Source organism: Lycorma delicatula, chromosome 4, assembly GCF_047948215.1.
Source record: "Lycorma delicatula isolate Av1 chromosome 4, ASM4794821v1, whole genome shotgun sequence".
NCBI classification, from domain to species: Eukaryota; Metazoa; Arthropoda; class Insecta; order Hemiptera; family Fulgoridae; genus Lycorma; species Lycorma delicatula.
This window is the reverse complement of record NC_134458.1, coordinates 47,322,028-47,349,767: the sequence shown is the minus strand read 5'-3', so window position 1 is coordinate 47,349,767 and position 27,740 is coordinate 47,322,028. Positions and strand designations below refer to the sequence as shown.

Genomic DNA, 27,740 nt, shown 5'->3' with positions numbered 1-27,740 from the left:
CAAAATGGGAAATTTTCTAGCAATTTTCTTGTTTTTAGGTCTGGATTACATGCATTTTTAGACTATATTATGACCAAAAAATGAGTGATGTCCATCCCCTTCATACCAGAAATGAAACAAAGCTCAGGTGAATAAAAATATTCCAGTTATCCTTGTTTGAAAATGGGCTAACGAGTTCTCTTGACTGGAAGTATGTTGTTTGGTCTTTTCTTTAAAAACTGATGTTCTACGCTTATTGAACTCATGATCAAAGGCAACAAAATCAATTCAGCACTATACTGCAAAACATTGAAGAGGTGGAGAAAAGCAATAAAGGATAATAAAAAAAAAATTAACCAAAAATTATTAACTTTTCCACTAAGATTTAATAATTGGATCAGATTTATTATGCTTTTATTACAATGAGCAAAGTTTTATGTCTACTGAAAGAATTATTATTAAAAATTAATTATCAATAATCATTTCTATGTTTGTCATGTACTTTTCAATTAATGAACAATTTTTTAGCATAATTAGAATCAAGGTAAAATGGGATGGTAATTTTTTTCATTTTTACCTTGCTGAACAATTACTACTGGCAATCTAATTTAATAAAGTATTATTCCTACATATTAGTAAAAAAATAAACACAACTCACTGCAACCAAAGTCATGCAACAAAATTGTCAGACACTGAAATATTAATTGTTAATCTAGAAAAAAAAATTGAAAAATATTTTTATAAAATCTCACATTCATCTAAAAATTTTTGTTGAGAACAAATGAAAATTCTAAAACCAGAACTTTGAAAAAATTTAATTATTGTATTAAAATTAGCAATTCAAAATTTACGTAATAAAACACCATGCTAGTATTTACATAATGAAAACACCAACAAAAATTAAATTTCAGCACATTATTTTTACGATAATGTATGCTACCTAATTTGTTTTATAATTTTTTTATGATTATAAAGGGAGGATGGGAACAATGACCTACCAAAAACACTGATTAACCTGATGCAGCTGCTGTGTGGTGGTAATACTTCATGCCTGACCAAATGTGTGCAAAGTTTAAATAAAATGTTCTAATGAAATATAGTGAAACTTCTAAATATTGTACTTTTTTGAGGCCAAAAAATATTTTCATTGTTTGGAGGTGTTAGTAGTTTAGAAGGGGCCTGAGAAAAAATGTATAATTGTAATTAATGACAAACTTTGATGTGTATCACTTTCATTGTTAAACAAAATTCTAAAATTAAACAAATATGTTAAATTAGCTAACAAGAAAGACCGTAGGTCTATGGTTATATGCGATGTGAAGAATAGTACAGTACAACATAACATTTTTCTACTGCTTCATATGAAAGTCAGCTACAGTCATATTTTACTTCAGAATGCAATAATTCTGTGTGTATAAGTAAGTATATGCGTACTGTGTTTATTATGCAGTAAATTATTTGGTTCACTTTACACAACACAAATTAAAAACATAAGAATAAAGATTTCATTACAACATTAAACTCATTAAATAGAATTGAAATTAATAAAAAACAACTTTTTTTTTGTAAAAATAAATACTGCTTTATAAATTGTTTTATCTGAAAGAAATTTCTGAATTAACCTCCTGCATCAGACAAAATCATTTTATTAAATAAAAAATTAAACAATGTTCCACGTCAAAATCAGCTTAATCTTTTTTGATTCCACTCTTTCACAGCAACAAAATGCTGGATTACTTTCAATACGTACATGATGTAATCCTAAGCAGACCTCTATTCGCCATAACCTTATCAGCAAACTCATGCAGCTTTATAATTTTGTACTGATGTGCCAGGAATAGAATTTTTTAAATTTCCATTTTCCTTGAAACTCAGATTTATATAAACATTATAAACGTTTGTAGCAATCCAGGCTGTCAATAAATATACCACTTTACAAATGTTGGGCCATTTACCTTGTTTACACCGAAAACCACATTTCCTTTAATACACTCAGATTTATGAAAACATCTTTATTTTAAATAAAAGGAAAATGGTTAAATTTGTACCATACACAGTGCTGAAGCTAATATATTGGTTGAAAAAACAAATATCAACTGTGATGTGTATGGTATGCATAATGATTCATGCAGTAAACCATATCATTCTCTTTCATTTGTAGATAAATAATAAAGAGCTCATCTACAAAAATAAAAATGTGAGAAATAAGAACATAAGATGTGAACAAGAAATATAATCTGATAATATAGCATTTTTATAACAAGTGTAACAAACATAAATAATTTTTATTTTAACATGTTTTCTAAACTGCTGTTTGAAATATCTGCCATTTAAATTATTTTATTAAGAAATCCTATTTCAAGGGACTTGGGGCAGTAAAACAATCCATTGTTGCGAAGTATCTATAAATCTAAGTTTCATCGTAATTGTAAAAGTTATAAATAGATAGAATCTTTACAGCACTGGCTTACCTTAGTATTGCATCAGCAGAATTTGAATGTTGATTTTCAGTGGTATTAATGCTAGGACTGGCTCCGGTGTTATTGACACTAGCTCCACTATAAGAGCGTTTTGTTGCAGTCTTCTTTTTTGGCAATTTTGACTGACATGTTGGACAATGCCACTTCCCTCTTGGTACCTTTATAATATTAAAAAAAACAAAATAAAATATAAATATAACTGTAAAGATCATTACAGAATGAAACACTTCTGTAAATATGTAAAAGGGAAGTTCTGTCGTCTGGAAAAAAAAAGCAAATGAATTGGAAAAACCGATGTCCATGCTGTCATCACCTAACGGAATAGAATTTATCTTTTAAAAGTTTTAGTTTATCTCACCACAAGATCATTCTGAGCAGCCAATTGTAGAGTGAAGTGAATGCTGAGATAAACTTCTGTAACTTTTGATCTAAACGCTACAAAGATTTAACAGATATGAAAAAAAAAGATTAAAACAATTCTCAAGAAAATAAGATTTACTAAAAGAATGATTGCAATAGAATACCTTTAACAATTTATTAATGAAATATTCATAATGAATTTTTAATGCCAACTTAACATTAACAATTACTACTTGTCCCACTGAGAGTTTTCCTGGCCTACAGTGCTAGCTATTATGTTTTGTTATATATGTTGAATGTTCATATTATTTTAATTTTTAAATTAAGAATTTTTTAAAAAATAAATCAAGATGAATACAAATATATATATATATATATATATATATATATATATGCATACATATATATATATATATATATATATATATATATATATATGCATACATATATATATATATATAAATTTCTTGTTTTATTTTCTAAATATTATATATCTAAATAATATTTTAGGTAGTTATAAAATTATTTATAAAGAATTCGCCGCACTGAACTATTGGATATTCGTAGTGCTGCAGAATGCCTACAAACTGAACGTCTTGGACTAGTTAAAACAGCCTGTCTTACACGTTCCACGTTCTCTGGAGTTCGAACTGTGCGACGTGGTCTCGGTAGCTGCCTTTTCATTAGACTACCTCCACTACGAAGGGCATTAACCCATCGCAAAATGGTGTTCCGGCTCGGTATATCTCCATGCCGAGGAACGTTAAACCTTCAACGAAAGAGACGTTGAACTTCCGTAACTGATTCGCCGCTCCGCACAAAACTGTCATACACAAAAACGCGATGCTGTACATTCCAAAGAGGCATGATGGCAACTAAACAATGAACAAGCATAAACTGCAAGGTCAGACAAATGACGCGCCGGCCTTGGCTCCCCTCTCCAACTCCTACCGGATGCGTAATACCAACTTAAAAAACGTCCGTTTCCCATGGCGGACCCTTTATTTTGCTTACCAAATGTAAAAGTTATTGCATATCAATTTTTTTATTCTTATTAGGAAAATTTCTCATAAAAAAAATTGATATCCAATAACTTTTACATTTGGTAAGCAAAATATAAATAATTTTACAACTACTTAAAATATTATTTAGAAATTAAAACAAGAAATTTGCTGTTTTACATTACTTAACACTTCAGCTGCCATTTAGGTTACAGATTAGTAACCAGGTTATTTGATTGGTAACTTAGGTTACCTGATTAGTAACTAAAGGTTGATATCCATAAAATCTTTATACTTGATCTATTGTGTTTACCTTCAGGATTATCATAACTTTTTTCTAATATGTGATTACACGACTTTGTTTTATTGTTTTTATTAAGCATCTTATCAGTAAAATGCTGTTCACTGATGACTTTCATTTTTTTTATATCAACTTTCTCTTGATCTCTGCTGAAACTTTGTCAATAAGATAAAGAACAAAAATGATTTTTTCTGCATGTTCCTATACATTCTGTTTTCAGGATACTCAGATCTCATAAACAATTAAGTTTCCTGTGCTCAGTTCATATATTACAATAATCTGATCCTTTTTTTGTCTATCATTTAGTTTTGTTTATATTTATTTTGTTAGTAATGATTCTGCTGAGACTTTACTCAAAGTAATCATAGCATAGAAAAATACACACTATTACAAAATTTGGCTGTGACTGAAAAATTAAAGAAGATGCGGTGAAATAACAAAATTTCTCTGGAGTTAAGGTCTCTCCATTATTTTTCTAACAAAAATTATTTCATTGCTTAAACAGTTTTTCCTATCATTTTCTTTATTTAGAAAAAATGCAAATCATTAAAATGAAATAATATCTATAATCTACTAATACTGCTAACTGTTAATGATTTATACACATGACATATGTTATTGGGGGGAAAAAATATATATACAGTAAGTATCGTTTACAGTGACATTGGATGACATATTGGAAATAGTGACCAAAAACTTGCTTTTTGGTTGATTTGGTATGCTGTTAATACCAGTAAGTATTATTTATAATGGCATTGGATATAGTGACCAACAACTTGTCTCTTGGTTGGTTTGGTATGCTGTTAATACATAAATACAGTATGTATATTGTTTATAATTCCATCGGTTGTAGTGACATATCGGTTATTATGACATTTTTTCTACTGCAATGCAACAATTTATTGCTTATAATGATGAATGGAAGTGACTTGTCAGTAACATAGTACGTCTACACTGTAGCTATAGACATTGTGATAAAATGAATCACCTTTACCTTTTTACCTGCATATGTACTATAGTTATTATTTTTCTTATCTTCTTCCTATATCAGATTATTGTAAACTAAAGCAGCCACACTCAGTTGTTATTAATCTTTTGCTGTAAGCATATGATATTGTGCAGGTACAGTATTTTTTTACATATCCTGTGTAATTCATTTAATACTAATTTAATTATGACTTCGTGAAAAACATTTACAATAGAGGAAAAGGCGCATATTATCTTATCTGGCGGTTACAGAATGGTGAAAATAATAAGGGCATTCCCCAAGAATTAGGTATAAGTCATTTGACAATATCGGTGATATGGAAAACCGTGAAAAAATTAAGAAAAATTTTGAAACAAATTCTATGAAATCTTAAAGAATTACGACCATGCCAACATAATGATGTAGACAAAGTGCTGTTAAAATAGTTTAAATACGAGAGGGCTAGTGATATCCCTGTATGTGGCCCTATATTGCAAACTAAGGTGAATGATCTTTCTGAAAAACTCAGTAAACCATGTGAAATAACTTCAGCTTAGATACAATGATTCTGTCAGCGTCACGATATTGTGTCAAGAGAATAAGTGGCAAGGCGGCAGCAGCAGCTTCAACCAGTATGTCAGAAAAATGGATAGAAACCATTTGGCCAAAATTAAAAGAGGGCTTTTTGGATGAAAATATAATGCTGATGAATCTGGTCTTTTTTTTACACTGATGCCAGAAAGAATCCTTCAGTTTAAAGGCAAAACATGTTTAGAGGGAAAATTATCAAAAGAAATACTAACATTACTAATTGCTACAAATATGATTCAAACTAACAAAAAAATTTTTCGTTATAGGGAAAAGTGCTAAACCCCGATATTTAAAAAATTTGAAATCTCTTCCTGTTAAGTAAGAAAGTAACAAGAAAGCTCGGATGACAAGTGATATCTTTAGATCTTGGTTACAAAAATAGGCCTATAAATTGAAGATTGAAAATTACAAAATACTGCTGCTCATTGACAACTGTTCGGCTCATCCATGCGTTGAAGATTTTTCGTGTATAAATAAGTTAGTGTTCTTACGCTGAAAACAACAGCAGTCTTACAGCTATAGATCAAGGCGTGATCAAGTTGGTATATGTCCACTACAAAAAACACCTAATTTTACAAATGATACAGGATTTAGATAAAAAAAAGGAAACAGAAATAGCTATTCTGGAGGTTATAATTATGATAGAAAGATTATGGAATGAAGTTTCTTTGCTGACAGTAAAAAAATTACTTTTGACATGCAGGATTTTTAGCACAGGCTGGCGAAGTTTCTGATGTCACATGCAAAAAAGAATCCTCAGTGGAATGGGGAAATAGTCTGTAAATGAAGTTGTTGTCAAATGCATTGTTTGAATATTATCAAGAGGTTGACAAAGATTTAGAAATGCATGAAACTGTAACAGATGATGTAGTGGCTTCAGTACTAGCAGAAATAGATGGGGATGTAGGTAATGACAACAAAGGTAACGATAGCGACAACAATGAAGACATCAACCTGCCAAATCTTCCAGAAGTTTTAGTGGCAATGAAAACCGTTTGCCATTTTCTCAGTTTTAGAGAAATTGCTAATGAAAAAATAAAGAGTGTTTGTTTTGATTTAGAAAAGAACCTTCAAAAACTGTATTACAACATGAAATGTTCAAAACAAAGCAAATAACTGACTTTTTGCAGAAAAAGTAATTTTTACAATTTTTCTCTCTCTTCTTTTACTCTACCGTATTTGTATCTATTATTGCGTATTTTTGTTTTTCTATATTATTTTATTACGGAAATAAATTATTATTTTTAATAATTATTATTTTACTGTATTACAATAGATTACGTAGATGGCATATTAAAGTAGTCATCACTAAGCTACCTAAACATCGCTTATTGTGACTATCAGTTATAATGACCTAAAATCGTTAGTTCCTTGGAGGCCACATAAACATTATTTACTGCATATATTTTAGTAAATAGTTAATTCTGTTTATAGAATTTTTATTACTTTAATGAAAAATAATAGTTACTGTATTTTCAATTCTTAATATAGATTAAAGATGACACTGTTTAAAGTATAACTAAATTAACTGTAAAACCATTTATTTTCAAATTTTATTTTCATATAATTTTCTGATATATATTTTCTAAAATAGGAAACAAAATGTTTAAGTTATTCTTTTAAATTCAACAACATATAACAAATAGAAATTGTATAATACATATACAATCTTACCTTTGCTAAGGCAGGTTGTAAACAATCAGTATGGTATGCACGAGGACAATGATCACACAACACCAAGTTTCGCCCAAGTTTTTTACCACAGACAATGCACGCTCGTTCTCCTGTTGCTTTATTTACGCATTCATAACAATACCTAAAATTTATCATATATCATAACATTAATATATAACTCCTAAAACAAATTATTATCTATTTTTCTTTAAAGTAATGACATTTAATAACCAAAAAGTAGCAAAAGGAAGTTTGATCCCATTTTAAAATTCAGCTTATCTTAAGAACTAACTTAATAGCAGCCACCAACATCACAGAATTCAAAATTCAAATATTTTTATATTTAATATACTGTGACATATATAGAAAAACTGAATTTAAAAAAAGAATATTAATTATTATTAAGACAAAAAATTTAACTACAACTGTTCACTCTATCAGTATAAGATGCTTTATAAAGTTCTACAAATACATGTACCTAATACGTTTCATATATAATATGAAAAAAAAGAGACACTCCCAATATCTGCCAGGACAGATCAAGAGTAAACACAGTAAAATTTTGGTTAGGACAGTATCGCAAAATACAAGGGTGGTTTGAAAAATTCATGCAGAAATAAAAATCACTTAATTTTTCAGATAAACCTTTTTTATTTCTCAACATAAGTCTCCTTTTAAGCTTATACAATTCATTCAATGCTGCTCCAGTTTGTTGATCTCTTCCAAATAATAGGATTGTTCCAATTCTGCAAAATAGGTATTTGTTCTTACAATTACCTCCTTGTTTGAATAACATCTCCTTCCTGCCTATCATTTTTTTCATGTTGAGGAACAAATAGTAGTCTGAAGAAATGAAATTTGGTCAATAGAGGGCATGCAGAAAGAGTTTAAACCCTAACTCTATCAATTTTGCAGTTATAATTGCAGAGGAGTGAGCAGGTGCACTATTATGATGGAAAAGGACTTTTTTATAGACATGTGGATATTTTTTTTGTAGCTTGATTTTCAAATAGTCCAGTAGTATTTGCCTGTAATCGTTAAATCTTTATCTTCTAAATGGTCAATGATTATCTCTTGTGAATCCCAAAAGATAGTTACCCTAATCTTTCTGTTCCTTGGTTTCAGGTGCATAGTGGTGTATCCATATTTTGTCTACAGTGATGAAACGATGCTTAAAATCCGGCAGATTTTGCTGAAACAGCTGCAAACCGCTCATGGAATACTTCACACAATTTCATTTTTGGTCAAATGTGAGAAATAGCAGCACCCATCTTACAGATAGCTCTTTCATGTTCAAGTGTTGATGCAAAAAAATTATGCACCCATTCAGTCAAGATGCCCAAAGTACTAGCAAAATCATTCACCTTTACACTTCTATCATCCAACACCATGTCATGAATTTTATCAATAATTTATGGAGTAGTGTCCTCAACAGGGTGTCCAGAACATTCAGTGTCACTTGTGCTCATATGAACACTGAACATTTTGAAACCACTCATAAATTATTCTAATCGAAGGTGCAGATTCACCATAATACTTATAAAGTTTTTCTTTAGTCTCCTGAGGCAATCTGTCCTTCATAAAGTAATGTTTAATTAACAAGTGAAACTCTTTCATCCATTTTTTATATATCACACAACTTTCTCAATTCAAACAGATGCCAACAAAGAGAAATTAACAGATAGGTTGAAACTTGTGCATTCTTCCAAAAGATGCTATTAACTGTAAAACCCCTTGATACACACTGGTGGTGCCAATTCTTGGATTTTACATTGCAGAGACTTTATAAATCACCTCTATACAAAAATTATTTTAAAAAATTTTTTAAATTTATATTAATACATAGAAATAATAAATATGAAAAATAATTATACTTAAGATAATGTATAAATAAAATCAAGGGGGAGGTTGGAAATTTATAAAGTATTAAAATTGTCTAAGCATGTATTATTTGTATGAGTTATATGAAGATACATTTGGTAACCAAATAACAAATAATAATTCACTGTATTTTTTAATTTTACTTTATTATTTTTTTTATTCTATTTCCTCATCTTCTGGTGATGATTGTTAAACAATCAAAATGGCTACCCAGTTTTAGATTTAAGTTATTTTTTTTATAAACAATCTCTGAGCTCTTTCTTGTTATTCAATTTATAACTAAAACACTGCTAACAGAAGTATTTATTTACTATTTTGATAAATACTTTTTATTTAGTTCCAAAAATTGTTACAGTTACCTTTTATAAGTTAGTGTTCAAATATAGATTTAAGGATTAGAAAGAAATTCTTAAAAGAGTTGTATGGAGTGTAGCAATTTATCACAACAAAACATTAAGAGAAGGGAATTCAGAAAAACAAGGAATAGGTTTGAGATTTAGCGTTACAGGGGAATGTTGAAAATTGTTGGATTGATAAGAGTATGAAATGAAAAGATTTTAAAAATAGAATAGAGAAAAGAGAAATTTGTAACAGAATTTTGTAAAAAGAACAAAACTGGAGGGGTCAAAAATTAAGGAACGCAGAGTTAATGAGTTTGGTTGTGAAAGAAAGTTCATAATAAAAATAGCAAAGGAAAAGTAAGATTAAATCATATGAATCACATAATTTATGAAGTAGGATGCATGAGGTAGGTGAGGTTAAGAGACTGGAAAAAGATCAAAGAAATAAATATAATTAGCAATCATAAAATTTATCAGAAGAGCAAAAAAATTTATACTCATCGTTCTTCATCATCAAAGGCACTGTTTACTGAAAATTTGTTCCTACTAGTGTTACAGTAAATTTAACATTTTATTTTAATGTTTTGATTTTTGAAAAAAATGTACAGTAAAAAGACCAGAATTGGGTGAAAAAATAAAACGGGTTGTAGCACCGTGAAAATGTGGCTGCACATACTTCCCTCAAAATAACATAGTTTTTGACAAAGAACAATATAATAATCATTCCACACCCTCTGTAATCTCTGGATCCAGTCCCTGTGACTTTACTTTGTTTCCTGAACTAAAACTGAAGTTGAAAAACCACTACTTTGACACTATAGAAGATAAAGAATCACAGGCAGTGCAAGATAGTATTCAGAAAAAGGGATTTTCGCCAAAATGTTTGAAGAGACACTGGAATCAACTTTATTTATTAATTAACTGAAATAAGTTCAAAACTTAATAACTTCACAATAGTCCCAAGGAGACTATTTTGAAGGGGATGGTGGACATTCATAAAAAAAAGGTGTTAATTAATTAAAAAAAAGTGAATTAATTTTTTTAGGTTTAGTTCAGGAACTTTCCATATCACCTCATATTCTAAAATATATCTTCTAAAACTAAATTTCCTAAAATAATTCTGACTAACACCAAAAACAAATGAAAATTTTCTTGAATTGCTTTGAAAAATATTGTATTTCATGAAATAAAATCTATAAAAAACAAACATAACCAGCAATTTGATAATACTTATAGTTCAATTAATAAAATATATGGGAATCCACCCTGGCACCCAGGATTACATATGGGATGTACTTCTTGTGAATGATTGCAAATTTCACATATTACTCCCTGATCCCATATCAGACAATAAGAAAAAAGTACAGGATAGTGAATAAATATGATAACTAAATTAACATTAGGGAACATGTTAGTCTTATGTAAAAAATGTTCTATTTCACTTGTTTCTGCAATTTTACTTGTTAATAACTGAAAAAAAAAAAAACAGGATTAGTTTGGATTTTAATTGTCAAATTTTATATGAAAAGAATTTGTCATTTGGGTAATTTAACAAATTAAAACAGGATTCAGGGTGGTAAACAGAAACTTAAATTTTTTTGTAAAATAATATTTCTGAAGTTGAATACTTCTGCAGCTGTTTCTATTGTCTAGTCACACTCAGATTTGTATGAATGTAAATAAATTTTTATGAATATGAAGCCATTTCCAGACTTCTATCACTGCATAATGAAAATTACTTAAAGATTGCTATATTGAATTGCATTATCTAGCTAGTTGAATTTCATGATATAATTTTTTAACAGTAATTAATTTTCATTAAAAGCAAAATTATAATTCTGATTTTTACCTTTATTTTTCTATCAATAGTCAATAATTTAATATAAATGTACTTTTAAAAATTTTGAAATGATCTCTTCTTGCTTAATAGTTTTAACTGACTATTTTTATTATTTTCCTTGACAGACATACCACCATAACAATAGCTAGTTGAAGGAATATATAATTTATTATTTCAACAAATATTACTTTATTAATAAAGTCCTTTAAAATTAGAATATAAATTTTATTAATAATAAAAAAATATAATATATATATATGTATATATATATATATATTTATAGTGCATACCAATCACCATCTGGTATATTTTCCATTTTAGGTTTAAAACAATACGTATGGTACCCCTTATCACAACCATCACAAAGAAGAAGCTTATCTTCGTTATCTCCACTATGGCAAAACTGACAGTTCTGAAATAAAAAACAAAAAATTAACATTAAAAAATATAGAAAACTAATACATATGAGTCAAGTCAATTACAATTATATATATTAAATAAAATAAAAGAAATTGGAATAGTAAATAATCTAAGTAAGTGAAAGAATGCAAAATTATAAACAACAATAATAATAAAGGATACACAAACATGCAGATATAAACAAGTAATGATTTTAACATCACTTATGATCGCATACACTTATTGACAGCCAAGTTAATATATTTTAGGAAAATTTAACAGAAACTAAAAGGTAACATAACAATTATATACATAACAATTCATTTTGTGAGTGTGTATGTCTGTGTATGTGTGAAAATCTGACAAAAGGAAAAAATTAGTTTTATAGAAAATATATAAAAGAGGTTAAATAAAATAAGTCACCATACAAATAATGAACATTTTAAAAATCCAGGAAATACATATACAAATCAAACATATGATAAATAAAAATATTAGATGAAACAATAAACCAAAACTAATCTAAAAATGGTAGAAACTTCAGATTTACATTCAATTTTACATGTATATATAAAAAAGGCAGTTATTTTAATAAAGTTAAAAATGAATTTTAAAATAACTGTGTATATTCAAAATAAAATAAATCACATTTTAGAAAAGAAAAGATAGATGTATGAAGGTGTTAATCACTGCAACAGGAGAATCTTATCATCACACTAGTCAGCTACTTAGATGCTGGTAAATTGGAGTAAAAGTGCCATACATTAACAGCAGAGACAAATATTTTGTACGTTCACAAGCACAATTACTTTGTGTTTTTCTGGTACTAGATCTTATCTTCTATCCAGAACGGAATCTTCAATCAACTCAATCAAAATTCTGAAAGATATTTTGTACAAAAAATGTTTCAAATTTTAATTTTTGCTGTCAGAAATCTTTTACTAAAATAAATATCCAGTAAGTAAATTATAAAAAGCTAATCCAGCAAGATGGAAAAAGGAATCCAGTTTGAAAATTGAAAAATATTTTTATGAAAGTAGTTTAAAATTCTGTTTTAATTTTGAAAAAACTCTTCAAAAAGAAAGGTTATAAATTACCATTTTGAAATTAAAACAGAACTTTCAATGAGATTTGTTGGGAATAATCTTTTGTTAGTTAAAATCTATTATTAAAATGAATATTGGATATGCAAATAAAAAAAAATTCACAGAAAGTGAAGATTTAATTTCTGTATTACTGTTTTACTACTTTTTTTTGTTAAGTGCTTTCTGAGTGAAATACTACCTTTTTTAAACCCACAGCAAATATTTCAAGTTAGGAAATAAAATAACATATTATTTAGGAATTTTGCATGTATTGCTAAGATTTCAATCATGTAAACTGCTGTCCTTATTATAATAACCTCGTTCCCAAAGTTTTGTCAAAGAGGTTTAGCTGTCTGTGTATAATTCCTAATAGAAAATGGAATACAATGTGAGATTCCAATCTAACAGAATAACAGACATAAATTGAAGTAACAACATTTTGCTTTAATTTTATATGAAACAAAGATTAACATGAAAATAAAAAGCAATATAGCAGTTAACAAATATAATTTGTATTATACATACAGTGTATTGATAGTGCTTTCTGTAAAAACTTGTCATTCATCTACCTAAAAAAGTTGTGAAATCTTATATATTGTTTTCTTGACAGTTTATGCCTAAATATTTCTGAAAGTTATCTTAAAAAAATACTTTTATTTAACATCATTTTGAAAATTTTCCTTGCTATAAAACAATATAACTTCTAGTAAGGTATAAGTAGTTTGATTTTTATATTGGATTAATTTTATTACAAAATGTTATATCTTTATCTACCTATGTAGGTCTCTGATATCCCAAGAATAGTAACATAATTTTGATAAATGAAATATCATAATAAATTCATTCTATAATTTCATACATAAGAATCATACAGCTTTCACTTAAATAATGGGATTTATTTAGGGAACTCAAAATATTACCAACAAAAGATTCTGTAAAACATGACATACTCTTGGTTAATGCCTTACTGCTCATCCAAAAATGGAGTTAACTGGATAAATTTACATCCAAAACCATCTTCAAGATTCAATAAATACAGTGAAAGAAATTTTCTCTTTATTTATAGCACCAATCTAAATATTTTTTTCTTTACAAATTTAAAATAATGAGGGAGTAATAATTGAAAAATGTTCAAAAAATTAGTTTAATCTCATTAGAATACCTAAAACAAAGATCACACAAATTGTATGATTCAATCCTTACAAGAAGCCCAGTAGCTGATCTAAGTCCATCCTATGGGCGTGAATCACGTAGATCTGCTGATCATTGGAATTCATGTATTTTTTGTTAGGTAAAAAAATGTAATATTTGTTTCACTATCAAGCAATAATCCTATTCTTGAAATAATCTGTCATAAAATATTTGTTCAAGTACAATTAAATAGCATTAGTAGAATAATGTTTTTTAAGAGAATAATTTTTATGAAAAATTATTTTTGTAAAGCTTTAGTTTATGCTTAAAATATGCTTCTAATTTAAGTATAAAATAAGATCTGTCAGTGGAAATAAACAAAGAAAAAATACATATATATATATATATATATATATATATATATATATATATATATATATATATACGTAATATACCTAATATAATAGTGTGATAAAAAACACAAGAATATGAGATATAAACAGAACTAAATTGTAACAAGTGTACTTGATACTATGGTTGTAGTGAATCTCCGCAAGTTTCTTTTAACCAAACTTTAATATATAATTGTACACCAATCTAAATAAAATAATTAGTTATTTAATGTAAATAAACAGTAATTGTAAATGAAGCTATACTATTCAAATATTGGCTCATTTTTTTTGTTATTATTTGAAATAATTTTAAAAAATGAAATTTTTAACATTCTAACCAAACTCTGCTAAAGTTTATTCTCATTCATAGCTCATCAAATAATTAAAAGACAAAGTTTAATTATGTTCAGATATTGTATGGTGACCTTTACTTATGAGAGGCAAAAACCAAAACATGAAAATTTCATGCAGATTTTTGCATATCAATCAAATGCAAATGCAACTATCAGCCAAAATAAATAAATATATGTAAATTATACAACTGAATAAAATGTGCATTAAGAAAATTAACACTGTTTATATTATATAATTAAAATATCATTAATATTTTACCCACATTAATTTAAAAAAAAGGTGATTTATATAGAATTTGGGACACACTTCCAATTTTGATGAAATTTGAAATATACCTTATTTAGGACCTAAGTTATTTGTTACAATTGAAATTATTTGTTGGAAACCCCTTTAACCTGAGTTACATCCGTCATAAGTTACACAGTACTGTCACCAAAAGTTTCATAATTCAGCACTATAAAAGTGTAACATACATTATTTTTGGATTAAATAATTTGGTTAAGAATGTTAATTAAGTTAAGAATGGTGGTCCCGAAGGTTAAGAAAAAAAGTGCAATATTTACACAATAAATAACTTGGTTTAAGTGAAATTTAATTGAGTTTAGTTAGTTTTAAGTCAAGGTTAAAGTTATATTAGGTTAGGTTGAGAGCATTAAATTAGGCTTTAAGAGAGCATTAAAAGATTTAAATGGCAGAAAGGCTCCTGGAATAGACGGAATACCTGTAGAATTACTGCGCAGTGCAGGTGAGGAAGCGATTGATAGATTATACAAACTGGTGTGTAATATTTATGAAAAAGGGGAATTTCCGTCAGACTTCAAAAAAAGTGTTATAGTCATGATACCAAAGAAAGCAGGGGCAGATAAATGTGAAGAATACAGAACAATTAGTTTAACTAGTCATGCATCAAAAATCTTAACTAGAATTCCATACAGAAGAATTGAGAGGAGAGTGGAAGAAGTGTTAGGAGAAGACCAATTGGGTTTCAGGAAAAGTATAGGGACAAGGGAAGCAATTTTAGGCCTCAGATTAATAGTAGAAGGAAGATTAAAGAAAAACAAACCAACATACTTGGCGTTTATAGACCTAGAAAAGGCATTCGATAACGTAGACTGGAATAAAATGTTCAGCATTTTAAAAAAATTAGGGTTCAAATATAGAGATAGAAGAACAATTGCTAACATGTACAGGAACCAAACAGAAACAGTAATAATTGAAGAACATAAGAAAGAAGCCGTAATAAGAAAGGGAGTCTGACAAGGATGTACCCTATCTCCGTTACTTTTTAATCTTTACATGGAACTAGCAGTTAATGATGTTAAAGAACAATTTAGATTCGGATTAACAGTACAAGGTGAAAAGATAAAAATGCTACAATTTGCTGATGATATAGTAATTCTAGCTGAGAGTAAAAAGGATTTAGAAGAAACAATGAACGGCATAGATGAAGTCCTACGCAAGAACTATCGCATGAAAATAAACAAGAACAAAACAAAAGTAATGAAATGTAGTAGAAATAACAAAGATGGACCACTGAATGTGAAAATAGGAGGAGAAAAGATTATGGAGGTAGAAGAATTTTGTTATTTAGGAAGTAGAATTGCTAAAGATGGACGAAGCAGGAGCGATATAAAATGCCGAATAGCACAAGCGAAACGAGCCTTCAGTAAGAAATATAATTTGCTTACATCAAAAATTAATTTAAATGTCAGGAAAAGATTTTTGAAAGTATGTGCTATAGGAGAATGTTAAAAATCAGATGGGTGGATAAAGTGACAAATGAAGAGGTATTGCGGCAAATAGATGAAGAAAGAAGCATTTGGAAAAATATAGTTAAAAGAAGAGACAGACTTATAGGCCACATACTAAGGCATCCTGGAATAGTCGCTTTAATATTGGAAGGACAGGTAGAAGGAAAAAATTGTGTAGGCGGGCCACTTTTGGAATATGTAAAACAAATTGTTAGGGATGTAGGATGTAAAGGGTATACTGAAATGAAACGACTAGCACTAGATAGGGAATCTTGGAGAGCTGCATCAAACCAGTCAAATGACTGAAGACAAAAAAGAAAGGTTAGGTTGAGTTAATGATTCTGTGTACTGAACTTTGTACGTATCAACATAACCAAACAAACATAATTTAATGCTTGCTTATTTCATTTAATTAACCTTAAATATTGGTAGATTGTTAGGCTGAGTCCATAATTATATACAAAAACAAATTACTTAGTCTGAAAATAATGTATATTAAGTTTATACAATGCTGAATTACATTTTTTTATGAAGGTACTTTATAATTTACGAGGGACATAACTTGAGTGAAAGGTGTTTCCAATCAGTAATTTCAATTGTAACAGATAACTTAGGACCTAAATATAATATATTCCAAATTTCATCAAAATTGGAAGTGAGCTCCTAATTGTATATAATTACTATATAAAAAACAAGACTTATTTAAAACAGAAGTTTGTAAAGATAAGAATTATATATACACATTGTATCATTATTATTACTACCAGTACATCATAACAGAGAAATTGATTTTAATTTATATATTTTTTAAAAATGAAGAAATTTATATATATTTAAATATAAAAGAACAAATTAAACAGCAAGTGAATTTGTAAATATATGAAACTGTACTGCCATGAGATCTTTTCACAGCTATAATGTGGCGCCTTCATTGGTTTTGGAGATTATACTACTGTTAATTGCACCCACCTTGAAAGTGAAAGTAATCCCTTTAGTGCGTGATTATATATGTCCCAATATGTCTGACATATGTTATGTAAAATACATGTAAGGTAATTAAAAGTGCTGTGAATGAGTGTACATGTTGTGGTGAGTTACGTATTTTGAAAGCCTCTACTTGTCTGCTTTAAATGCTATATGAAAGAATTTATATTCAAATACTCAATATAAATACAATAGATTACTTAACTTCATTGAATTCACTGTATTAAAAGTAGGTGACAAAGATGCTTTCAAATGTGTAAGAAACCTGCAGAAACAATTACACTTATCCACAACACATTTAATCATCCTGTACTTGTTTACATAACACTACTGACATACTAAAAGGGTTTAATAAACACCTCAAGACAGGTGCCATACCAACACCAGCTTGTCCAGAACTATTGTCGAAAGACTCACATAAAACGCTGTAAAAACATTGTCTGGAAGTACAGCTATATCACTGAAGAAGTGGATTAATTTTTTCTTTTTTTTAAAATAAAAAAAGTCATGCAAATATTTCTTTCCTCTCAGTCTCAAATATTTCTTTCTTTAATATTATTAAAACACAATGTTATATTATAGTTCATTTTACACATTACCCCATTTCTATTTTTTCTTAATTTGGTTGTCAGTTTATTTATTGAATGACTGGCAGTAAGTTAAAAGCAGATAGCGCTTTATCTTTAAAGTTTGTGAGTAAATGCTTTAACATGCTGAGTTAAATAAATTTAATTTTTATAAATATACCTTGAAGCAAAATGTTGTATAATAACCAAATAGGAATTAACAATCGTTTTATAATATTATATTTATTCACATAATCTAAGTTGTTTCACACATTTAGTCTATTACTTTGATAAATTTGAGTTGAAGAAAATGCTAAAATAGTAAATTTCAGTTTCATTTAATGGCAAAAAAAATTAGATGTAAAACGTTAATTAAGAAGTCAATACAATAATTTTGTTTAAATTACATCATACTAAAAATTGCTGAGCAAAAACCATACACAAGAAAAGAATTGTTGATATATCAACTTCAGACCCAATTACTGCTAATCCTATCCGAGTAATAGAAGTATTTACCTGTAGAGGTAAACGTTTTGCCTTTGATTTAAAACTTTTATAAAAATAGACAAAATTGTTGACACTGGAACAAGTAATACCACAATTTAGGTTAAGATGTATATTACTATGAATATTTATTCAATTACCAACTAAATTATTTCTAAAAGTAAAATTATATAAAGTAAAATCTGTAAAAAAATACATGATGTAAAGTTTAAGAACAAATGTAAAATTCATAAAATTTTTTATGCTACACGCTGATTTAAAATAAGAGGCATTGTCATCGAAAAAATCGCATAAAAATTCTGATGTGTTGCTTAGTAACTTGACATAAAACCAACAGTTTCTGTTTAATGAATTACAGAAGAGAGTTTGGAAATCAATATCTTGCTCACAAATCATAATAGTACAATCGGAAATTTCATTCTGAAAAGATATCTTCTTTTTACAAAAAAAAAAAAAAAATTAACTAATAATAAACTATACCCTTTGAAAGAGACATTATTACTTTAGGTTTAACTGAAATGTATGTGTACGTTTTGCTTGGATTGAAATTACACTTTTCCGTATGTGTGTAATGAGTCAGTTAAAATTTTAATCTACCAAAAGACTGATATCTAATAAGCCATAAAATTTTTCCTTCCTTTTCAGTCATTCAATTTATGACATGATTAATTATCATGTCATTAATTAATAATACAACATTCTGTGTATATACAAGTCTATATATAAATGTTACATAAACAAAGAATGAACTATGCTAATTGCTTATTTAAAAAAGTATAATTAAGAGAATGCTCAAGAACTGTTAATATTAAGATCATCTATTACTACCACCTTAACTATCTTTTTTTTTATTTAAATGGTTTTTGAGCATTTTCTTAGTTATTTTTTTTAAATGTCATATATTTAAGTCAACATGTTAAATCTTTTTTTTAAATTTGAGCTTTTGACAATTGAAATAAAAGTACTAGTAATAATAAAGTATGAAAAGGGAAAATGCAAATAGCTGTCAATATTCATGCTGTTAGTAAAGCCATTTATAAAATAATAAAACAAATAAAACAAGCTGGCTAACATATAACAACCAGTTAGTCTGCCGTACTCTTACACTTCCAGAACATATATGATAAACATCTTAGTATCATTTCAGTAACTGGTTCAGTTCATTTATTTATTTTTTATCAGAAATTATTGTATTTTATTTTTATAATTATTACAAAGTGTAATAAAAATGTGTCAAATTTAAAAAAAAATTGTCAGACAATAAATAACATAACACTCAAAAAACCCCTTTTTAAAACTAATTTAACTTACAATGAAGTAAAACTGTGCAGTTAAGTGATAGGGCAGTAAAAATTTCATGTTTCTTTTTTCACAAAATAAAGATGAGCTTTCAGTTAACTTGATATAATTTGATAAAGAAACTTTTAAATAGTGCAATAGTCTACTGAACATTAATGTTTTATGATTAGACAAGGTAAACAATAGCTTTGTAGTAAATATTGATTCAAGATTCACAAGTTCACTAAATCCAAGAAACTATGAAAAAAAGACATAAAATTTTACTTAACATCATATGCAAGTATCATTAATGTGACTACCCAATTAAGTTTAATATAGATTTCCTAAACATTTTATCATAACTGAGCATAAACAATGCCACCCAGAAACAAGATCTCTCTGCTAATAATAATGTGATATAACACTAAACTACCAAATTGGTTATTACACATTCATTTAAAAAAAAGAAAATGCAATAAAGTACGGGGCAGACTGCACCCAACGTTTTATGTGTCACTCCATCACTATAGTGGCTTTATTTCTGTGTGGCACTACTTAAACCCATAAAGTAATCTGAAAACCATTAAATTTGTTTAAACTTGTAATTTACATGTTATGGTATAAATACATGACTGCTAAGGTAGAAATACTTTTAAAAGACTGCAAATGCTAATTTAGTTTTATAATACAGAAGAGATATAGAGAAAATAACTTTAAGAGTGTAGGATAACAGGATAAAAGAAACGTAGAAGGAAAACTGAAAACAACCCAACCCTTATTCTTTTTAAAATAAGCTTGTGTTATTAGGCACCAGAGTTCAATGAAAATTAAATTACCTAAAGGTGAATGGTGGTATTTTTTTATATTTATTCATTGACTGACAAAAAAATTTACTAGAAATTAATTTATGAATGCACAGGTAAGTGTAAAGAGACGTGTAAAGCCATGCGACCGTCAATACCCACACTGGAAGCAGATGCCGAAGAACTCACGGCTTTCATGATGCTTTTGTCCCATGCAATGGATGCCTCCAGCATATAAAGAGCCATGGAAAGTTGAGCAGATGTCTGTGCTTTTGCCACTGCCTCTCGCCAAGTGACAAGTCCTTTAGGAATGGAATCTGGCTCGGATGTTGGTACACCAGACAGGTTTCCATCTCCTGCACTACAGTCAAGAGCAACCCTGTTCCAACACCATTAAATCAGCTAAGAACATATCATAACAAACATAACAAAAGAAAAAAAACAGTGATTTGATTTATAAGTCAATACTGCTAACAACTGTTCTATCTCAAGATCTTTTTTTTTTATACTTAACAGCCTTATAGTGAGTACCTTGGAGAAGTATCCATGAGTTTATAACTAAAATTATAAAGCTTTTTCAACCACACCATCTTAGCTGTGTATCTAAATAAAACAATAATGGCCTGTTTAAAATGTCTGCCTGTTCAAAACATTCTTCAGCAGATGTGTTGTATGTTCTATAATTATAATAGTTGTACCATATATAATCTGACATAAGTCACATGCCACTTCTAAAAATGAGGTAGTTATTTTCAAGAAAACAAGCATCCATTGCCTAATTTATTTATTAGGGGAAGTTAGACTGAAGATGTTTTCTGTTGCCATCTTCATTATATTGTTAGATATCATCATATCAAGCACACTGAAATATAGGTGATATTCACCCCTTCACCCTACTATTTTTTTTTTTTTTGATTTTCACGATCTACATTACCCACTAAGAAAGTGATGCTAACTGGTGTCCTTGTATCCCAGGTGCTTTACATGTCTCACATCCATAAAAAAGACTCAAGCCGATAGAATAAAGCAAAATATTGATGTATTCTTTTCTGTTATAAAGCAATGCATTATGTAGATTACTTCAACTCAATAGGAGATGTGCAACAAATAAAATTTCTGTAATTAGCTTCTACTAAAAGTATTAAAAGATAAAATATGTGGAACCTCTAATTATTTCAAAAATAACTTGAAAAAAAGTGAAAAAAAAATCAACATACACCTTTTCTAATAAAAATTCCTATTGCCCTAAAAAGAGGAAAGACAATTATTTTTTTTTATCTGGTTACATAATGTGCATGTAGTACCTTGAAAATGTCTGGACTTTTTAATTTTATATTCAATTAACATTTAAAAAATTAAATAACATATATATTTTTTAAAAATATAAGTAGACTTGAAATTCCAATACTGTTTCTACAATTGCATCAGCTAAAAGTTTGCAACATAAATTCTAGGTTAAGGTATTCACACAAATGTCTGTCAAACACATGAAAAGATACTGTTATCAAAAGGTTTTAAACAAAACTTTATAAACTATCTTTTTAATAACTAGCATTGATAATGTTAATTGAATAACCAAACTAATTTAATCTGAAAATATATCACATTTCCAGATATGTATACTGTTTAATGAAATTTGAATCACTATGTGCTGCTGTATTCAGATTCTAAGGGTGAAATAAGTTACATTTTGAAAAAGTTAATCATCAAAATTAAAGATGTCAAAAAAAAAATGTAAAAATTAAAAGTAAGCATCTTTAATCTTCTAGCTAAGCTATTGGCTAAAGTTCCAATAATTGCTTTTTACAGCATACAGTAAAAAAACATATTCTAAGTCCAACCAGCATGTTTATTTCGACTTCAAAAATTGGTAATAGAATAACTCACATAAGTAGATAACGTTACCCAACGTTAACCAAACAATCTGACCTGATTCCAAGAGGAGGCTTTAAGTATCGCCTTTCAATTGCAGCTTCCAAGGCTATAAGGCGTTCTTTTGCTAAAGCAACTGGATTTAATCCTGCTTCATCTGAAGAACTAAAAGCTGGCCGGAATGAAACACCTTCTTCTGTACTAGCACGTCCTGGTACTTTCCATCCCTATAATGAATAAAGGTGAGAAATGCATAATTCATCTATTTTATGTTGATGCATTGTTTTGGAAATGTGAAATTTAATAAGATTAATAATAATAAATAAAAGTTAAAATAACAGAGTAGCAAGGACAAACATTGTAACATTTTTTTTTTTAATGTTATTCCAGAGTTTAATACTTCCAGAATAGGTTCTTTAAAATTTAATCTATTAAAGAAGCACTAATTATTGTTAAGTGACCAGAACTCTTCAAAATTAAAGACATTACCACTGAAACTCCCCATGAAATATAAAAAATAAATAATAATAATTGGAAATCTACATTGATATTATTTCAATAATGAAATATCATTAGTAAATTACAAAAGAATACTACAAAATATATATACTGTACTACCATGTTACAGTGTTTTTTTCCCTCCTGTTTAGCCTCCAGGAATCACCATCAGGTATTATTTCAGAGGATGAATGCCGATGATATGTATGAGTGTAAGTGAAGTGTAGTCTTGTACAGTCTTAGATCGACCATTTCTGAGATGTGTGGTTAATTGAACCCAACCACAAAAGAACACTGGTATTCACGATTTAGTATTCAAATCCATATAAAAGTAACTGCCTTTACCAGGATTTGAATGTTGGAATTCTCGACTTCGAAATCAGTTGATTTGCGAAGACGCGTTCACCACTACACCAACCTGGTATGTTACAGTGTTTACTTTTCATAAAGTTTTTGGCCTCAGAAAGGCCTGACCTTCCTTTTAACCAAGCATTTTTAATATATTCACAGTAATCCAAGTAAAAATACAAACAGATAAATTTGAAAGGTCAGTCCAGAAAGGGTTGGTAAACCCATTCTCAGTAAAGGGTAAGTTGAGATATAAACAGATAAATTTGAAATAAAACAAATTGGAGATGAAGAAAGGATAAAATTCCATCACTTAAAGTAAAATTTAATAAAACCATTCGTGTGAACATCACCATAGCTTGGCAAATTTGTATAATGTTGGTTTTAGTTTTTGTGACTGATTAGTAAACTGTTAATAATCCAGCTAAAAGGTACGGTAGTGGATAATGAAATTTCCAATGAAAATTAATTATAAAGATTTCACAAATAACTTCTATCATACTGTGTAATCCTGGTTAAAATGTCCTGATCTTCAGAAGGGCATGGTGAGGGTGCCTGGAAAATACTTTTGGTATGCTCAGTTCACAATAACGGCTGAACTGCCTATTATGTAAAACTGGTCATCCTATTCCCACATAAAAAACAAATATAAATACTACGTTGAGGGACACTAGATAATTTATACATTTAAGACTTAATGGGTCAGATTGTATGTAATTATTACATAATTAACAATATTTATTACGATATTCTAATAAAAAATAGCTAATAGAATTTTGTTTGTTTAAAAAAAATTACATTTATTAGCTTTCTGATAGTTCATTTTTGGAAATTATAGAAAATATTCATTAATTTTAAGTAAAAATTGTTTTCTTAAAAGTAAACCACTTTAATATAGTATTAAGTTAAGTTAAATTCCAATTAAAATAATATTCATAGGTAAATATAAAAATACAAATTTTTAGAAAAAAAGGAAGTATATCATGTAGAGATCTATTTTTATAAATGAATAAAATTAATTTCTCATAAATCAACAAATAAATAAATATGAAAATGTTAGATAAATGGGAATGTGATGAAGAAAATTGAAAACAAGTGGTATTAAGATAAAGTGGAGAGATGATTCAAGATAAGAAAAGCAATGGGTTGAGAGAGGATACAAATGCAGATGTAGAAGTCTTTTAAGGTCATGCTCAACATCATAATTGATTGATCCATTCAATATGATCTAAGATATAGGGATTTGGCCTTAAAGATTTCTTTAACTGGACTTTAGTTTGTCCCCTTGTGAAAGAAATGACACCTACACTATAGGGCAATTAAATTTATACATCATTTTACAAAGGCTAATGTTGAGACTGAGGCATAATGCTGAGCTGCGGCTAATGAATGCTGAGGCGAATAGAAGGAAAAATAGAGGAGAAAATGGGAGAAAACCAATTTGATTTTAGAAAGGGAAAACAAACAGAAGATGCAATCAGGTGCCTGTAAATTCTGAAAGGAGTGTTAGAAATGAACAGGAATATGTAGGTCTGTTTGTTGATTGTGAGAAACCATTTGATAGCATGGACTAGAGTATGTTTTTAAAGATTTGCGACACAGCTATTGAGAATAAATGAAAGAAAGATACACAAGACACAAAGTGGTAATTACAGCAGGAAATGATGAAAAAGAAGAAAAGAGTACAGTAAGATGAGTAAAGATAAGATAAGAAAAACATAAGATAAACATTGATATAGATAGACATTATGTATTGATAAACATCAATACATAAGAAAAACTAAAGGATGACAATTGGTAAGAAAGAAGGCTCTCTTAATGTATCCATGGAAGAAAAGAATATAAAGTATTGAAGTCGATGGAAGTATTCAGGGAAAGGAAGGGGACAAAGGATCACTGAAAGCAAGGATCCTGATTGAACTGAGAAATAATTTGTTAAATGGTGTGAAAGATAAGAAATTTTGACAGTCAAAAAGAAAGAAGAGGACTACAAGGGTAGTTTTAAAGAGTGCAGACAGATAAGAGAAGGGAAAATGGAGAAGCACAGGAACAGAGAATTTGATGAAGAGGAAAACATCTTAATTAGGGCTTACCCTACATAGAAATAGTCTTCAGCAAAGGATCAATGAGGGAAAAGCAGAGAAAGTAAGCGATAACAATGAATTATATTTTTTAATAATGTTATGTTAAAAGTAATAAATGTTTACAACATATAAAAAATGTGCTTAACAAAATGAACACAGACAATTTACTACCTTGACTTGCATACTGGCATTAGCTACTTTATCTTCCATAGCCTCAACCTGTTCTAATACAGTCATATCAACTCGAAGAGCAACACCTCTGTTCCACGCATCTGCAGCATCCTTTAGAGGTGCACCACCTGGTAATTGTGATATACTTGCATCTTCAGGTGTGATGGATAATTCAGTTGAACTAGTTGACCCTGGTCTGACACACATCTGTAAAAATACACAATTTATTTGAAAGGTTCTGACATTTACCACAACACAGCAATTTTCTCCCCTTAAAATAAGTAATTATCAACTATAATCATAATCGGGGTTAGCCAGTAAAACATTTTACAGACAATGGATGGCATGTGAAAATAAACTAGTAACTGTATTTGCCAAAACAGAAACTGTTTTAAATAGAGCAAAAACTCAGCTATCTGACACTGTATAATCTACAAAACACAATTTCCACATGTCTAGTATTCAATGTCTGAACACTAAAATTAATGGAAGCGCAAAGGTTTTTATTTCTTCTAATTAAATGACTAACGGTTTCATCCTGTTGTTTTCTCATGTTTCTGAAGTATGAATTACATTATTATCATTATCAGTTTTCAACAATGTATAAACTGCATGTGAGTTCTGTTACAACTATTCATCAGGATTATGTAAAGGATAAGATGTTGGATGTTTATATATTTCATAATGTTCAGATGAATTAAATTTTTCACTTTTTCTAACATGAAAACTTCACACTAAAACTTCCATTTTAGTGGAAAATGAGTTGACTAACAAGGAAAGTTTGGATATTATTCTGTGTCAGTACTTTCATTCAATTGGAATAGCAAGTGAGGAATTTCTTACTGTTCTGGCCTATATGTATGTATGTATGTGTGTGTGTGTGTAATATATATATATATACTTGAACAATGAAAAGACAAAAAAACACAAGACTACAAGATGGTTATCTATCTGTAATAAAAAGAGGAGATTTCTTTTGGCAAGCTAGATATATTTTGATTTAATCATTATAATACATGTGACCATCTGTTACCTTGTTTCTAAGATATCAGTAACACAGTCTCAGATGAACATGGTAGTATAGTAGGTCAGTAAACCTAGGGATGTATCCCACAACATTTTTGGGTTACCTGACAGCATATACTTAAGTCTGTACCAAGGGCCACTACACTACTGATATTAAATTAGTAGCAACAAATTAACTGTAATGAAACTAAAAACTAAATTTAGCTATAAGATTAAAGGGTGGATTCAGCCACCGATCAGGTTCTAATCAAATCATGCATCTGCTAGCCCAGTTCCTAAAATAACTGCCTCTATTATATAAAATTCAATTAACATAACCCCTTGATTGCTTGGTTAGATAGAAAACATCCAAACCATGAGTCACTTAATCACTTTATCAATTAATGACTGTTCACTACTGAATTATTATGATTAAATAATAATAAAATAACCTCAACTAATGTATTCTTTACAAGTCATAATAATGAGAAATAGGAAATTGCTGTTTTAAGTTTATATGCAATTATTTTAACTGTTTTGTTAACAATGCCACTGAGGACTGTAAAAGTAGTTACGTGTTTTTGCATACGTTTTTGAGGTATGTAAAAAAAATATGCAGAATATATATTTCTCTGTCTATTCTCACAGTTATTTTATTTTAATGATTTAAACACGTAGCAATATTATTAAGCTGTAATTTTTAATTTTTTATGCATTATAATTAAAAATTTTTTTAAGTTTGATTTATATTAATCTGTGGAAAAAAATTCATTTATATGCATTAATTATAATAAAATTCAATTCATTCTCTATATTGAAATTAAAACACATGTGCAAATTAATGTCAGGTTCTAGAATAAATAAATAATCTTCAAAAACTTCATAACCCTAAACAATTTTACAGTCATCAATTTTAACTTACTAGTATATCGTGTGTTTAAGTTATGTATTTCTCAGTGCATATTTTTTTCCATCTAATGTACTTGGCTGGTTTACATTTAGCTAATAATTGAGCTGATATATACTTCTGAATGAGAAAATCAACTAGTCTTAATCCAATAGCTCTAGATTTAGATTATCACAAAGTTTCAAAATATCTG

General features: G+C 28.5%; 1 protein-coding gene across 1 annotated transcript in view; it reads right to left on the bottom strand.

The window, feature by feature from the left end:
• The window catches only part of tou (bromodomain adjacent to zinc finger domain 2B toutatis), a 539,960-nt gene that overhangs the window by 11,108 nt on the left and 501,112 nt on the right, over positions 1-27,740 (bottom strand). The window contains exons 32-37 of the mRNA XM_075362856.1: positions 25,636-25,842; positions 22,592-22,761; positions 20,852-21,041; positions 11,706-11,827; positions 7,354-7,495; positions 2,451-2,617 (exon numbers count right to left, since the gene is read on the bottom strand). Of these exons, the coding sequence (XP_075218971.1) occupies positions 2,451-2,617; positions 7,354-7,495; positions 11,706-11,827; positions 20,852-21,041; positions 22,592-22,761; positions 25,636-25,842 (998 nt within the window). The remainder of the gene's footprint in view (positions 1-2,450; positions 2,618-7,353; positions 7,496-11,705; positions 11,828-20,851; positions 21,042-22,591; positions 22,762-25,635; positions 25,843-27,740) is intronic.